Source organism: Henningerozyma blattae, chromosome 1 (genome assembly GCF_000315915.1).
Source record: "Henningerozyma blattae CBS 6284 chromosome 1, complete genome".
In the NCBI taxonomy this organism is placed as follows: domain Eukaryota; kingdom Fungi; phylum Ascomycota; class Saccharomycetes; order Saccharomycetales; family Saccharomycetaceae; genus Henningerozyma; species Henningerozyma blattae.
In genome coordinates this window covers 2,371,983-2,389,074 of record NC_020185.1, presented here as the reverse complement: position 1 = coordinate 2,389,074, position 17,092 = coordinate 2,371,983, and the positions used below count along the sequence as shown (strand labels likewise).

At 30.0% G+C, this 17,092-nt stretch overlaps 8 protein-coding genes across 8 annotated transcripts; 4 read left to right on the top strand and 4 right to left on the bottom strand.

Moving 5' to 3' along the window:
- Positions 1–534: 534 nt before the first annotated feature.
- TBLA0A09710 (CBM21 domain-containing protein) lies at positions 535–1,908 on the top strand (the record flags this gene model as incomplete). The annotated part of the gene is made up of 1 exon (XM_004178225.1): positions 535–1,908. The coding sequence occupies one exon, from the start codon at positions 535–537 to the stop codon at positions 1,906–1,908; it is 1,374 nt and encodes a 457-aa protein (XP_004178273.1).
- Positions 1,909–2,111: 203 nt separating this feature from the next.
- TBLA0A09700 (uncharacterized protein) lies at positions 2,112–3,710 on the top strand (the record flags this gene model as incomplete). The annotated part of the gene is made up of 1 exon (XM_004178224.1): positions 2,112–3,710. The coding sequence occupies one exon, from the start codon at positions 2,112–2,114 to the stop codon at positions 3,708–3,710; it is 1,599 nt and encodes a 532-aa protein (XP_004178272.1).
- Positions 3,711–4,186: 476 nt separating this feature from the next.
- On the bottom strand, positions 4,187–5,419 carry HEM15 (ferrochelatase HEM15; the record flags this gene model as incomplete). The annotated part of the gene is made up of 1 exon (XM_004178223.1): positions 4,187–5,419. One exon carries the CDS (start codon positions 5,417–5,419, stop codon positions 4,187–4,189), a length of 1,233 nt encoding a protein of 410 aa, XP_004178271.1.
- Positions 5,420–6,342: 923 nt separating this feature from the next.
- On the top strand, positions 6,343–8,247 carry ALE1 (lysophospholipid acyltransferase; the record flags this gene model as incomplete). Its single annotated transcript, XM_004178222.1, has 1 exon — positions 6,343–8,247. The coding sequence occupies one exon, from the start codon at positions 6,343–6,345 to the stop codon at positions 8,245–8,247; it is 1,905 nt and encodes a 634-aa protein (XP_004178270.1).
- A 163-nt stretch (positions 8,248–8,410) lies between these two features.
- On the bottom strand, positions 8,411–9,358 carry TBLA0A09660 (uncharacterized protein; the record flags this gene model as incomplete). Its single annotated transcript, XM_004178221.1, has 1 exon — positions 8,411–9,358. One exon carries the CDS (start codon positions 9,356–9,358, stop codon positions 8,411–8,413), a length of 948 nt encoding a protein of 315 aa, XP_004178269.1.
- Positions 9,359–9,849: 491 nt separating this feature from the next.
- EXO1 (Rad2 family nuclease EXO1) lies at positions 9,850–12,105 on the bottom strand (the record flags this gene model as incomplete). Its single annotated transcript, XM_004178220.1, has 1 exon — positions 9,850–12,105. One exon carries the CDS (start codon positions 12,103–12,105, stop codon positions 9,850–9,852), a length of 2,256 nt encoding a protein of 751 aa, XP_004178268.1.
- A 658-nt stretch (positions 12,106–12,763) lies between these two features.
- On the top strand, positions 12,764–13,823 carry PEX10 (ubiquitin-protein ligase peroxin 10; the record flags this gene model as incomplete). The annotated part of the gene is made up of 2 exons (XM_004178219.1): positions 12,764–12,812; positions 12,895–13,823. The coding sequence occupies 2 exons, from the start codon at positions 12,764–12,766 to the stop codon at positions 13,821–13,823; spliced, it is 978 nt and encodes a 325-aa protein (XP_004178267.1).
- Positions 13,824–14,151: 328 nt separating this feature from the next.
- On the bottom strand, positions 14,152–16,146 carry HEL2 (E3 ubiquitin-protein ligase HEL2; the record flags this gene model as incomplete). The annotated part of the gene is made up of 1 exon (XM_004178218.1): positions 14,152–16,146. The coding sequence occupies one exon, from the start codon at positions 16,144–16,146 to the stop codon at positions 14,152–14,154; it is 1,995 nt and encodes a 664-aa protein (XP_004178266.1).
- Between the last annotated feature and the right edge of the window lie 946 nt (positions 16,147–17,092).

Genomic DNA, 17,092 nt, shown 5'->3' with positions numbered 1-17,092 from the left:
TTGCGTACTATATTCTACTTTGTATTACGTTTTCTAGTATGTCTTCTAATTTACCATGGAAAGTTTATTCACCCATTTTCTCACTCTCTATATACATATGCGTATAGGTATCTATTTTCATTTTCATTTTCATTTTCATTTTCATTCTCATTTTCATTCTCATTTACATTTACATACGGTATACATGGCTAATCATTATTGGCTTGAATGCCCACCATCAAAAAAAGGATATTGTCTCGATAAACAGTTTAGTAATGTCTCATTGGCGGAGAGATCCACTTGAATCTTCGATTACTGTATCTGGTAGAAAATGCCCCACGGATCCTGCGCGGGGCCCCGGCTTAACTACAGACCTAATCGGGCTTGGCTCCCGCCCGTGCCTCTAAGCCCATACACCGCACTTTTCCGCCCACACACCACCCCTTTACACCCGTGCCTCGGTCTACCCACTCAATCATATATAACTCTGTCTTCTGCTTGACCCTCCTGCCGCCCGCCTCTGCCGCCATCAAAGAACCAAGCCCTTCACAAAGTATGAGCCAACCCAAGACGCCTTCTTACCCACATCTACGTAGACACGTGTCTGCCCCACCGCCTATTCTCAAACACGTACCTGCTCCGTTGCAGTTATCAAAGCATGTGTCGGTTAGGTTTGCACCTGCCCTGACCACTGTACGACTTTTCCATGCCCTAGCTACACCTTCTTCATTATCAAACTCGAGTCCAAGTCAAGAACTTTCTACTTCGCCATCGCCTCCAGCTTCTCGTGAGCCTTATTCTAGTGCACCTGCCACCCAGGGCTGTCAACAAGACCAATACGATAACCAACAATCCGTCACATGTGTAGACCCTGTTTCTGTTTCTACTCAAGAAACATTCAACTTTCCTTTATTGAGTCGTCTTTCACCTCGTATCATTAACAATTCTAGCGCACATTGGGTCGAGTCATTACCACAGCATTCTTCCTTGCCTTTTTCTTCATCTTCATCTTCGTCTTCACTCTCGACCTCGGCGGCTAAACAGCATTCGACATCGATATTTTTCAACCCAGATATACACAATTTTGAAATTGTCGATTGGAATGTGAAAAAATTAAACGTACGGGAATATTTCTCCATGGAGAATAAGGTCCAATTATTTAAACTTGTTCAATCTATGGGTGAAAAGAATAAACTACTCGGGTCCGTTTATGTAAAGAACTTAGCATATGAAAAGACAATACTATTAAAATTAACATTCAATAATTGGTCAGATATTCATTATTTGAGTTGCACGTATGAATCCTCGGTTTCCAAAGATGTAGATATCTTTACATTCATTTTGGACTTGAATCTTTTCAAGAATTCCCTGATTTTGAAAAAATATGTTTATTGTAATAATAAATGTTTAACCAATTGTCCCATCTTGTTCCAATTATGTATTCAATATGATGTCTTGGGTCAATCCTATTATGATAATAATAACGGTAAGAATTATAATTTACAGGTAGCTGCTACAATTAAGAAATTATTGCCACCAACGAATAATTCCCCTAATAAACCGGTCCAAATAAACACAGCACGTCATCATACAAGAAGATTTACTGATGATACTGATTATTTCAATACTTCACCTTTGAAACATCTTTATCATGACGATACAACGCTAATTAGGCCTAAGCATTTAAATAAAGTCTTGATTGGTGATGAAGAAGAAGAAGCTTCCATCCCAACTACTATTTCATCGGAAGAAGACGATTGGATGAGTGATTCGGAAAGATCAAACTATACATTCTCTACTTATTTGGACGATGGGCCTTGGTCTCATTATGATCAAGAATATTATAACCAGACAAGATGTAATAACCAATACATTAGACAATCTTATATCAACAGTAATCATTCCAATGAAACACTTTTAATTAATTAATTGATACCCTTTCCCTTTGACTTTTTGCCGCTCTTCTCTTTGCTTGCCTCGCTTTTCAGCTCCCAAATTTGTCCGCTGCCGAATTTGTGACGCCATTTTACCCATTTATCATATAAAATGTCATAATTAGGTTTTTGGAAAGTATAAACAATATATTAGTTCTGTTCTGCTCTTTCTCCTGCCTCAACTAAAACAACTAAATCATGGACTCGACGAAAAATTCAAACTTTAATGACTCTTTAACTTTAAACGATTCAAGTAGTGACATGGATGTCGATTCGGAAACTTTCGAAGATTCCTTGGTTGAGAATGAAATGGAAAATGATATGTACATGTTTGAAAATTATTTACAACAATTAGAATTTCATTTTTATGATTTCTTAAAGATTCACAATAATACTTCTACCAGTTCTAATGAATTTTTTCCAGAAAATTCTTCTAATATTAAAGATTCTCAAAAAGTTAATTGCTTTAAAGAAAATTTAGTCTCCAATAATTCTTTATTTTGTGAAGGTATTGATTATATGCTTAATCAAAATTTAAATGCAACTTCAAATACACCTTCAAACTTAACGTCAACCTCTTCACATAATAATAATAACAACAACAACAATAATAATAATAATATTAATATTAATAACAATAAAAAATTGAAATTTGGTGAAATTTTTTCCACAGATTTTAATACTTCAGATATACCAAAAAATATTTTAAAATTAAATATTCAAAATTCCAATAATTCTAATAAATTAAAATCCATTTTGAAAAAAAAAACTTTCAATAATTTAAAATTTGCAGATGATAATTTTTATACTTGGAATATTGAAAACGGTTTTTTAAAATGTTTTGAATTTTGTTATGTTTTAAAGATACCTCAGTTTGAACCAAATAACATCCCATTAATGTTGAATTTTTTGTCATTAAGTATATTGCATTTAATTAAATTTAAAAATATTCATTTTTCTTATTTAAATTTTAAAAATAATGAAAATTTTAAAAACCAATTAAATCAATTAAATAAAAAAATTAATAATTTAAAATTGGAAATTAAAATATTAAAGGAAAATTTAAATACTACTATTCAAGAAAAAAATTTTTTAATTAAAAAAATTGGTTATTTAAAAGATTCAAATTTAAATATTAACGATGAAACAAATCAGATTTTAAATCAATTAAATTCTTCAGATCAGAATGGTATTGAAATTGTAGAAAATATTGTTTCAAGTTTAAAATTTCAAATTATGGAAAAAAATGGTAAAATTCAAATATTGAACAAAGAAATCTTAAATTTGAAAAAATTGATTGAAACTTCAAAATATGAAAATGAAGAAACTGATAAATTATTATATGAGATGGGGAATGAATTGTATAAATATAAATTGATTCATGGTGATACAAAGATTAATGAAAAAAATATTCCAAATCCTAGTCCTAGTCCTATACCAAATAATAATATTCATAATAATAATAATAATAATAATAATAATAGTAATAGTATTAATAATAACAATTCTCAGAATAATAATAAAGAAAAAATTTTGAAAGAGAAATTTTTTTTCGAAAATACAATGCCAAATCAAAATTTAAAATTTAGAAATGATTTCCAAATAAATTCTTTGAATTATAATGAATATGAAAATTTTAATGAAAATACATTAAAAGATGACCAAGATATTCAATTTGAATTATTGAAAAAAAAAGATGATATTAAATGTTTATTAAAATATATCGATGAGTTACAATTGAAAAATAAACAGGTCTTGCAAAAATATGAAAGTAAAAAAAAAAATATAATCAATTAAAGAGACTACATCAAGATAATTTACCATACCCTTAATTTTGCATAATTCTAAAATGCATTTGCATACTAATTTATACATAAGTACTATTTAGAAAAGATAATTACACTCATTAAACCTCATATATAATCTAATTAAAAAAAAAAATATCATTATCTATATATATAATTTCTTGTTTTGGTACCTCAATATTTGAAGTAATAAAATTATATTTGTATGATTTTTACGAAAATATCTTATAAAATTGTAAAATTAAAAGGACAAATTAAAAAAAAAATGAGAAGGTAAATTTACAAGTGAATTAATAAACAAAATAAATAAATAAGTATATAAATAAATGATTGATTAATTAATGGGTATGTTTTATGAATGATATATGGGGGGGAAAAAAATAATGAATTAAACTACCAAATAAATAATAAAAAGAGATTTTTTCCCGAATTTTTTTTTTATTTTTGTTATGATATGCCACTTTCCTTTCAATGTTTAGAATGATCACCAAATACGTCTAAAGGATCATTAATACCATCAAATGAATCACCCATTCTAAAATCTAATCTCAATTGATTAGAAAATAGATTTTTAGGATTTTTTAAATTTGTATTTGAATTATTTAAATGGCCTTTCACTAATTGAGCAATCGAATCAATAAAAATCTTGGAACCATTTAATGATTCACATCTCTTCAAATTTTCTTTAAATGGAGAGGCACCTATCATTCTAATGTCTACTTCATGTAAAGTTTCGATATGATCTGAAGTGAATGCAATTGGGACAAATAAAAGTGGCTGATCTTCAGAAGCTAATTGTTCACAAATATCAGAAGTTTGAGGTCCTAACCAAGGTTTTGGACCTACTTGTGATTGCCAAACCAATCTATATGGATTGGAAAAATTTAAAGTTTCCATTACTTTTTGCACCGTCGCAGAAACTTCTTGTGGATATGCATCACCTTGATTTACCACATCCATAGGTAAAGAATGCGCAGAGAATAAGATAATTGCTTTATCTCTTTTTTCAACGGGGAATTCATTCAATTTAGCTCTAATGTTTGTAGCAAATGCATCTGTTAGCCCTTGATTTGTGGGCCATCTATCAATAGTAGACCAAACAATAGATCTATTGGGGTCCAATTTCTTTATTGATCTCCATAATTCATTTAATGATGAACCTGTTGTAGAATACGAGAATTGTGGATATTGTGAAAATGCAACAGCTCTTTTAACCCCATCATCCAACATTTGTTGATAAGTAATATCTGTCAAAGGATTCGCATAACGAAAAGCGACATAAGGTTTATGAGGTGCAGTTTGTGGGTTTTGAAGGTCAAGAATTTTACATACTTCTTTTGCCTGATAATTGGACCATTTCAAAATCGGAGAGCCACCACCGATTTCGCGATACTGTTGTTCTATTTTGGGTGTTCTAAAATGTGCAACCACCTTGGCTATTCTATCTTGATATTTCTTAGAAATAGGTATTAAATCATAATCTGCAAACAATTGATAAAGAAAATCATGAGTCTCTTCAATAGTCGAAGGTCCACCCATATTCATAAAGACTACACCCGTAGGACCATTATTTGAAGTTTTAGTGGATGATAAACTGTTATAGACCGTTCTAGTGGTATGAAAATATCTCTTTATAGAAGTATTACCAATTAAGGTGTAATAGGTGGATGCTTCACTGTTCAGCAGTGTTTTTCTTAACATGATAGTAGGAATGTGTCAATTTTTTTTGTTAGTGGATAATTGATATAATCAGAACTTAATATTATAGCGAACACACCTCTATTTATAATATATATTTTTATTGCTGACTAGTTATAAATAGCCGATGACCTTCTTAAGCTTTCCTAATACTCAAAATTCGAGTACCTAAAAGCGTGTAGCTAATTCTGCCAATGAAAACTCGATCCTTAGTAATTATACAAATGGGCGATGCTGCCAGATCGGGCCAACATTCTTTCACCCCTAAACGAGGCTTAAGAAATTCCTTTTTGCATTTGATGTGCAAGCCGAGAACGAGCCGAATTAGTCAAGGAAAAAAAGAACTAGGAACGAAAGAAAGTTGAAAATAAAATACTCTCGCTGGTTCAATTCCTCGATGAATCGGAAATAAAAGAAAACTGAAATCCCAGGATCGATTCTCAAATATTACTTTTTTTTCTATTTTTACTGACGGAGTTTTCTTAGATTTTTTATTTCCGGTGGAGATATTTTCGATTATTTTCGGTTGGTTTTTCAGGCTATTGAAGGCTCGGGTGTATTGCTTTTTTCCGAAGATTGTTGGATGCCAAGCCAGAATAGATAAATTGTGCGCGTATAATATTTGCTAGCAAATATTATTTGATGTGTATATTTAAACAGGAGACAATAAATACCGAAGGTGTGGAGTACTAAATTCTGGGGAAATTCTTAATAAGGTTTCGTAAAGATAAGGAGGTTCAAAAGTCAGATCCATCTTTAAATATTCTAAAGTAGGTTAATTGGGATCAATAAGAGTTTGAAAAAGTGAAGAGGTAAATAAAACACAAAACACGAAGCATCCATAAATATAATAAAAATAAGAATAATAATATTATAAAATAATACTGGAGATACGAACTTAAAGTTTTCTATAAAAAAATAAAATTATGTATAATCCCGTAGATGCTTTCATTACTGCATTATCAGATATGTTTAATATCGATGCCTTTATCTTTAGATATGCATTATGTCTGCTGGGTTCTTTTTCATTTAATGCTATTTTAAAAAGATTGCCAGATGAAAAAATCAGATGGAAATGTATCTATATCATACTAGTGTCTTTGTTTTATTTATTCGGTTTACTGAGTTTGTATAGAGGTTTCATCACTTTAATGATAAGTACTTCTTTCACATATTTCATCACCAGATTCTATCGTTCCAGATTCATGCCTCATTTAAACTTTTTATTTGTCATGGGACATTTGGCAATCAGTCATATCCACTCAGAGTTCTTTGTACCAAATGCATCACAAATCATTGATATCACAGGGTCACAGATGGTTCTTGTAATGAAATTAAGTGCATTTGCTTGGTCATATTATGATGGTGCCATTGCTTCAAAATTTGAATATGATCAATTAACAGATTATCAGAAATCAAGAGCCATTAAAAAGCATCCTTCCATCTTGAAATTTTTAGCTTATACATTATTCTATCCAACTCTTTTAACAGGTCCAAGTTTTGATTTTGCTGATTTCGATAGCTGGCTAAATTGTGAAATCTTTAAAGATTTACCAGATTTGAAAAAACCAAAGAATAGATTCAACCCTTCCAAGAGAAGACAAATACCAAAAAATGCTTTATTAGCTTTTGCTAAAGTTTTGCAAGGTTTGTTATGGATGGCCTTAAGCATTGCAGCTCCATCAGTTGTATCTGTCAAATATCTATTAAATAAAAACTTATTCATGCAAAGGTCTTTTTTCTTTAGAATTCATTATCTATACTTGTTAGGTTTTTCATTCAGATTCAAATATTATGCAGCTTGGACAATCTCAGAAGCTTCCTGTATTTCATGTGGTCTTGGTTATAATGGTTATGATAAAAAGACTCAAAAAATTAAATGGGATAGGGTTCAAAATATTGATATCTGGGGTGTAGAAATGGCCCAAAGTACTCATCAAAGTTTCGAATCTTGGAATATGAATACGAATAAATGGTTAAAAAATTATGTCTATTTACGTGTTACAAAGCCAGGACAAAAACCAGGGTTTAGAGCTACTTTGTTTACATTTTTAACTTCTGCTTTCTGGCATGGTACAAGACCAGGCTATTATTTATCCTTCGCTACTGGTGCACTATACCAAACTTGTGGGAAATTCTTTAGAAGAAATATAAGACCTATATTTTTGGCTGAAGATGGTGTGACTCCATTACGTTTCAAATGGATATATGACGCTATTTGCTTTTACGTAATTAAATTAGCATTTGGTTATCTGTGTCAACCTTTCGTCATCCTAGATTTCAAAGATTCTATTAATGCTTGGAAATCAGTTTATTTCTATATCCATTTCTTAGTCATATTAGTCTTCTTCTTATTTAGAGGACCTTTCTCTTCTCAATTCATTAAATTCTTAAAATCAAAACAACCAAAGGAACATGCTTTAATTAGACAAAAGAAGTTGGAAAAAGATATTTCAGAATCATCTGGTGCTCTTGGTGATATTTTAAAGGCTAAACTTGAATATGAATCCAATTCAAGTTCTGCAACTACAAATAATTTTTCTTCTTCTTCTTCCACTGCTAATCATATTAAAAAAGATATGAATTTAGGTATTCCACCATTCGATATGTCTGAATGGGGGAATCCAAAAGAAGAGTGGGAAGAATTCCGCCAAGATTATATCGATTGGAAAACTAAAAATGGGCTAGAAGTTGAAGAACAAAATTTGAAAAAAGCATTTGATAGTTTCATGTTAGAATTAAAAGAAAATGCGAAGCCATTAAATCAAAGAAAGATGAGCTTTAGTGGTTATGTGTCTAAAGATAATACAGATGACAAAAGGAAAGATTAAATCTATGATCTCTTCATTTATTAATAATCTATTTATATGAAATATAAATAGATGTAGTAGATAGACTTCCACATAATGTACATATAGAGATTTTATATAGAAAAAGGAAAAAAAAGGAAAAAAATTAGAAAAACATAAAATAAATTTGTTACATATTACGAATCTAATATCGATGCTCAATAGGATCCTTTAAAACATAATTGCATAATCCTCTTGTCCACAAATCATGCTGCTCATTTATAATGTAATTAATATTTTTTTTCATAAAGCCTTCACAACCAAGAATTTCCAATAAATCAATTATATCATCCAATAAGATGGCTTTACCCGCGGTAATACTATTACCTAATCCATTATACTTAACATTTACAATATGGATATGAAAATGATAATATGACGGTTGATAGTGAACAAAAAGTCTTAATTGGTTTGGTTTAATATTAGAGTGTCCATATTTTTTCAAAAATGATACATAAATATTATTTTTAATAGATTTTAACCAGGTAATATGCGAAGAATTTAGATCCCTAATAGATCTAATATCATCTCTGCAGACTATGCCTACAAGGTACAATGAATCCATATCAATTCCATCCCATTTCAAATCTGGTAATATAACGATATCATCATCTCGATAAACAATTCTTTCAGCTTCAGCTCCATTATGAAGAATATTTTTAACCCATTGTAATCGGCCTGTATCATATAATTCTTCAATATAAGGTTTAACAATTTCATTATAAATTTCAGGGGTTTCGGAAATCATATGAAACTTGGTTTGTTCTGTTGTATCATATTTCTTAATATGAATTTCAGTAGCTGGCCAAATAATTGTCACTTGTAGATCTGGGTTATCTTGTAAATCATACTCAAATATCGAAAGACCTGTATAGTACACGTCATTATGTAATAATTGTTTTACATTTTTAGTCTTAATAGATTGTGAAATAGAAAAATCATCATTTATTTGAAAGGCACTTTTTTCAATCTTTAAAATAGCGTCTTGATCTTTGATTGACCCCAGAATACAGGCAGTTTTAGTAAGAGGATCGGTACCTAAAGTCCTGCTATATTTAAATTCTGGTAATAAAGTAGCTATATCAGAATTCATCACGTAATGATTATAATTATGGAATCTCCAATCTCGTTTTTTTTTCGTTTTTGGACTTCGATTTTAGATTTTAGCCACTTTCCATATCTGTTTAAATAATACTTCAAATTTCATTTTCGCTCATCGCTAATTCAATTATTGATTCTATACTTATTTTGGTCATTGTTGAAAATGTTAACAATTATCACATATATTATACAAAATACTAATGAATATTAGCTCTTTGGTAATTAGCTTTGCTATGATTTGAAGCTCAAAATCTTTCGCTACATAATCTTACTTCTAGAAACTTCTCACTTTTTCAATCTTATTTCTAACAATTGTGACATTGAATTTATATCTTGAGTGAGTAAAATATTCAATTCATTATTCTCAAATTATAATACGGAAAGTTCAATGCTTTGTATTAAACTAAATAGTAATTATATATGGATATACAAATGTAAAATAACGTAGTTACGTACAAGTATAAATGGTTGTGATATAGTTATCTATTTATCTCTATAAATATATTGTGACAATAATGATACTGATCTTTTTGCAGACCTTTCATGTGGTTGCTTTTCAATTTTCACACATTCTTTCATTGTAGCAGATCTTTGTGTTGCTTTAGCTTTGATAATAATATGCTGAGTTTTATTACCAAGTAAAGTATGCTTTGTACTGGTAAACTTAGAATTTTCAGTGGATATGCTATTCTTGGAAGAATGACTACGATGAATATTAACGTTAGATTCAGTGAGTGGTTTTCTGGATGAAGAAACTTTCAAACTCGTTGATGGCTTGTCATTACAATTTGAAGTGTCGTCGATTGCATATCTATAATGTGACAATAAGTTAGTTGAGCCGCAAAGTGTTCTATTGGAAGAGCTACTGACTATTACGCCATTGTTTGGAATATTGGTATCTTTTTTAGAATTATTTTTCTTAATAGAAGGATCTTTTTTGTCATTATATTTAGTTTTAGCTTTAATTTTTTCGAAATATTCTTCAGGCTCAGGGATATTATCTTCTTCTTCATCGTCATCGTCGCCTAGTTTTTCTTCCAGTTTAGTTGAAGCCTTTAATTTAAAAGTATTAATATTTGAAATCTTTGTAGTTGGTTGTTTTAAATGGCTCTCCACTAAATTGAAGAAGTCAGGATCAGAATCGAGATTATGACTATTCAAGTTAATAGAACTTGGAATTTCAGTTGGAAGTTCAGATTCAGGAACTTCTGTCTCAATATAATCATCTGTAGTAGAAATAGGAGCATCACTGTCCATTAAATTATTATCAGTTGGTTTAATTAGTTGGGTAGTAGATATTTCTACATTTACCAAACTATCACTACCAGATTTTGTTATTTGCTTAAAATATTTACTCTTCTTTTTAGGAAATTCTGATGAATTTTCATTAGCAGATACTTCATAGTAATTCTTATTGCTTAGCTTTCGTTTTTGAACTAAAAAGTTTAATTTATCTGTGATATTAATGCTATTTGTTTTATTTGCCAGCATTTGTTTTTTTATTTTGTCTGACGTACTAATTTTACTTTTTGTCTGAGTTTTGTGGAAAAACCCATCGATTTGTTTTTGGGTGTCCATCGAGGTTCGAAATTGATTTCCAGAGCCATCTGGTAGCTGTATAGATTTTGAAGATAATTGTAATTTAATTTCTCTATTTATCAATGGTTTTGAGTAATCTCGTGGATGGAGTTCACCTAAGGCAAGTCTGGAGTGAGTTTCATGATCAATATCGCTATCGTCAATAATTATTTCTTTTGTTGCTTTGTCTTTATGAATAACGGGGCCAATACAGGAGTATAATATTGTAATCATATCTCCTTGTAGTTTAGCATATTTTGGAGAAATATCGTTTAGATGAACTAGTTTCTGCCCAATAGGGCAAAATACTCTCTGGAATTGAAATGCAAATGTTGCATTCTTATATTCTTGCTCAAAATTTTCAGGTATATTATGTTTACCAGCTCGTCTTAGATTTAGCAAGATTCGATCCATGCTATGATGTTGTTGAATTAGTTTCATCGCATTAACTAAGCCAATTTTTGGGATTCCATCAGTATAATCACAGCCAGATAGACATACCATGGCAATCATTTCTAAAGGTGTCAATTTTCCTAACGGAAATTTGACTGTTAATTTACCAAAATCTAAACTACAGATTTCGATACACTCAGCATAGTCATTTAATTTTGTGATTAGTCTTTGGCAACCAAATATAAGAAGATCTGAATCCTCGGATATAATGCCTTGTACAATTCCTTTCTTTTCAAGATAAACCATCTGTGAATCTGCTTCAAATGGTGCAACTATGTACCGGATATGATTGTTCTTACAATAATCAATAATGCATTTTGCCATTTCAGGTGTAATACTTACAGATTTTTGAAAATAGTCCATGGCATTCCGTTTTTCCCCCGCATTCCATAATCTTATAGCAATTTCTTTACTATCATCTCTCTTTGTTCGTCTTTTTTTTTCTGTGTTCTTCTTTACAGGAAGGCTGTCGCCATCAAACACTAAATATGGTTCAATATTAAAGGTTCTTAACATACTGAACTTTTTAATAAAAAATTGGAGATATCTATCAGTTGGTATATCCATTGCCAACTCATATGCACATGAAAAAGCAGCTCTGTGTAGCCATGCATAGCCATCGATTGCTAGGGTTTGACCTTCATATCTTCGCAAGGATACGGGATTTTGTATGGTCTTTAATTGTGGTAATAATCCTGAAATACCCATAATAGCTTCTAGATTAAAGGGTATGTCTGTGGGAGATTTGTGGATTTAAAGAAAATATTCTAGTATCCCAGGTTCTACCAATGTTTAGGGAACACCTTCTTTTATACTACACTCATCTGGCAACCCTCCTTGTAAGCGGTATGCTGTTTTTTCAGATCTTACACAAAACGCGAAACCTTTACGCGCCTGTAAGAATAATTAAAAGCTTCAGTATTTACATAATAATATAATTAGAAGTAACTCTTAGCCAGCAAAAATATATAATTTACATAATAAAATGTAGCAATATTAGATTTATTTTCAAGATAATTTCATTTTATAGAAAGCTAAGATGACTTTAAGAAATTAATTATGTGAATTCTTAGTTTATACCAAAAGCATTACTATTTCTCAAGAATTTTTCTCGGATTTTAATAAAACATTCTTAAACATGAATAAGTATTTATTGGATTTTGAACATTTTTTACATATTAATATTTCTTTTTAAAATCTCGTTACTTTTTTATTTCTTTGAAATTACATTTTTTGTTTTATTTTTTAAAAGGAATTTCTCTAGTTTGAAAAAAAAACAGGTTACTTCAACTAATAGAAAACGCATAAAAATAGGGGAATGTGTATAACAGAGGTAAAAGATAACCCATTACTATAAATAATAATTATGCGGAAAGACTCATATTTGCCTCTCTTTGCAGATGCACCTACTATTTGTATGTTATCTTCATATTGCCATCATCGAGGAAATGAAATACTAACCATTGATAAAATATTTTTTTTATTATATTTAACCAGTGCAAGCACATCAAAAAGATGAACAAGTAGAATCAATTCTTACTCTAAAGATTAGAGAAGTTCTACGTTTGATTAAGGGTCAACTTTTTATAAATCTGCATCCTAATGAAATTGCTTTATTTGGTAAATTATTATATTTATCGATTACTACATTGCGGGGAAAGCGAACACTTGGTGAAGAATATACCGACTTGTTCATCGTTAATCGCAAAGGTACCAATTTTGTAAAAAGGTATAAAAGATTATTATTTGTTTTGTCCTACCTTTTGGGACCCTATCTATTGTCAAAGATCAGTAATGCTTTGAAATATCTAAAGGTTAAATGGAATCTGGCAGCAGAGAAGCGCAGTAATGATGAATCTAAGACACCACAGGATGAAGAACCACATGTTGATACAATTTCTCAATATTTTGATGGTCTTAATCGAATAGCAAATTTGCATCTTTTATTATTCTATTTTACAGGTGCATATTATGACTTAAATCGAAGATTATTTGGTCTAAGGTATGCAATTTCTCATAAACTTGATAACAGTGAGTTGGAGATTAGAAGGGCTAATTCTAAAAGCTACAGAATTTTAGGGTATATTTTATCTATGCAACTGGCGATAAAGGGGCTTCCGTATTTTAAAGCATTTTACAAAACTCTAATATATGACGATAATCCAATTTCATTAAATAAGGTGACAACCAAGAATGTCAAATACAATAATGAAAAAATTGATTTAAAGAATCCAAAAATATTACCATACATACCCGAAGAATCAAGAAAATGTATTTTATGTATGAGTTTTATGATTAATCCAAGCTGTGCGCCATGTGGTCATATATATTGTTGGAATTGTTTGATAAATTGGTGCAAAGAGAAAGAAGAATGTCCCTTGTGTAGACAAAAATGTGATTTACAAGAAATTCTACCTCTTCGATAAATGCCATCTACGTGATTTGCTGATGTTTGTTAACCGGTTAGCATATATACATCCCTGACAATCAGCATAATAGAAACGATAAAATAAAAGTATATCGAAATAAATTAATTTAAATATTGTAATAATTATTACGAAAATGGTATATAACTAATCGAAGAAAATATTCTATAAAATGTAAAATTAAGCGATATAATATACCAGTTGTAACAGTTCACAAATGCTCAATAACTTAACTTCTATCATTGCAAATATAATAAAATGTCTAATATTTAAGTTAGAATCAAGTATTAAAGAAAATGGCATTAGAAAAAGGCAATTTAAAATCAATTTAAACCCCGATATGAAATAACAATTGTTTTTGTTTCTTACCCTTTTTGCCTGTACTAGATATTGATAAGCTTTCTAAATCATTGGGCAATCTATTTTGATTATTACTTGGTTGTTCTTTACCCCATTTTTTTGGATCAGGTAGGTTAGTTTCTTTCACCGGAGGAATATAAACTTTTGGTTTGGGAGTCGGTAAAGATTGTAAATTCATTGATTTTAATTTATCATTACTTTTATTGTTGTTGCTTGATGAAGAATTACCCCAGTTTGAAGATGATCTTGAGTTATTGTTTGGAGAAGAGCTACTTAATCTTTCCAAAGAGGTGGCAGATAATTGAACCGAATTTGAAATAGCGTTAGAAGAATTAGTTCCAGACGTAATTGTGGAATAAGAAACAGGAGCCTTCTTTTTAGCTAAAACAGTTTTGACAGGCTTCACGGGTTGAGTTCTTACCTTACGGGCAAAAACATCATGAGAGGCAGATTTGGCTTGTAAAGTGGGTAAATTTCTAGTGTTCATTCTACCACCTCCTGAACTACTGCCAGATGATCCTGATGCACCAGTCCATATACCACCTGAACCACCATTAAATGAACCATCTCTACTCAAAGAAGGTAATGCATTAGTTTTTCTTTCTTCGGTTCTTTCATGTTGGTCATATATTGCTTTTAGTTCCTTATGTTTATTTGAATTTGATGGATAAATTTGTGATAAATTATTGATTAGGAGATATACATCTGAATTTTCCGATTTAAATAAAGACTTATATGAAACTAATAAATCTGCACCTGAAATTTCATTTTTGTCAAATGTATTATTCAGAGCTTCAAATGTTTCATAATCTTCTCTTGAATTATTTAAATAATGTTTTGCTCTTTGTTCTAATCTTAATCTTTTAACTTCTGGAGAAACATTTGATAAGTCATTTAGAGAATTTGAATTTAATGTTGGATTATTTAATTGATCTCCCTCACGGATTACTCTTGAAGGTGCTGAAATAAAAGTAGATAATTCAGATTGAAACAATTTTGGTTTGCCTCTAATTATATCACCATGCTCCTTTAATATATGGGCTTGTAACTCGATCTCATCACCGAACACGACGAATTTACAATCCAAACAAGATTGGAAAGTACAAACAAAATGGAATGCTTTAAAATGATCAAATAATTGGTCATAATCTTTAAAATATTGTGGAGATTGTGGATTTAATTTATCACATATATGGCATTTTTCATGGCTTTGTCTCATATGTAAATATAATTCGTCATCACCATAGAATCTCTTACCTGAACAAAATGCACATATTGGATGACCTTTGAAACCGCCTTTATTATCACCTCTCTGTTGATGATTTCTTAATTGATTTTGTGTGAATACAGGTAATTCCACTGCAAAGGCGTTTTTATTTAATGCACATATCATACAAAGAGTTTTACCATGATCAGAATTTAGATGAGCATTTAATTTTTTAAACGTAGCCATAATTGAAATTTCTATCTTTGAAATCCTTACATCTTTACAATGAAATTCTAATAGATTCAAAGTACAATTGGAAACGTCTGTAGAAGTGAAATGAATATTATAGGTGGTATTAATTATAAAATCAGTATTATTCAAATCATAATCATTAAATTGTTTTTCCACATTATCAGAGAAAATCATTTTGTCCATTTCTGATCTACAAATTAAACAGGTATTTTTTTTATATAGCGCACGTTGTCTAAAAGAGCATTTATGGCAAGTCATATGATTACATGGAGATAATGCAACATATTTCAATTTTTCAGCACAAATTAAACAAGTTTCATTATCATCATTATCATTTGCATCAACATTGTTATTTGAATGTGAGTGAGAGTCAGTATTTTTTTTGAAATGTTGTGGACCTTGAGTTCTCCGATAATTTCTCTTAATATTAGTGTTACTTTTATTATTAGAATTAGAAGTATTATTGGTAGTTAAAGTCTTTTTTTTGTTATTAGAAGTTTCCATATTGATGAAGTTTAGGATAAAATAGCTTAAATTTCTTTCAATTAGAACTTGTTACGATAGTTGAAATTATAAAGGATTTCAAAATAACTCCACTACTCGAATGAAATTTCATAATTCTTAATACTATCTATATTCATTAAATTTGGCATCAATTGGTATTTTTTTTTTTTCATTTTTGCAACAAAGTTTCCTTCGGGTATCGAACTTTTCCACAATTTGGCGCGTAATCCATAATGGTAGCGCCGTAGTAATATAGCATCATATTTTATCCTTCATAATTATTACTATATAAGTAATGTATTGATTTTCTTTAGAAATGATTAGTTATATTTAGATATAAAAGTAAATTTATGAGTTAATAATTGTTATAATATATGCACATTTTTTTATTGACGCAATACATGATATTCATTACCAAGGGCATATATATCTTGATATAGCAGCTCGACAATAATATTCAAGTTTCAATAATCTAATTGTAATGATCCAAACAACTCAGTTTTTGTTATTATTATTATGCCAACCTGTTTAGAATCTGATTTTATTTTAACGTCATTAATTCTACCTTTTGTCACAACGAAATATTCACTCAGGGCACATAGTAATTAGTTCTTACAGTCAATCTCACGGAGTCTGTCCGCATTTTTTTCCTGCAACTTTTTCTGAGTCGTCACAACCTGATACTGATTTAGCTTGGCTCCGTTTAATAGGAAAACACAATACGTCTATGCTAGTATATAAATAAACTTAAAATATATGTATTTACTATATATTAAAACAAACTCAAAATATAAAGAAAAGAAAATAACAGGGTAATACCTGAATTAAACCAATACAAATTCGCTAAAAAGATTAACACTTCTATTATTTTGTGTATCTGTACCTAAGAATCCTATACTAGGAGAAGATACAGCCGCAGTTAAACAAAAACTAATATAGCTATTTA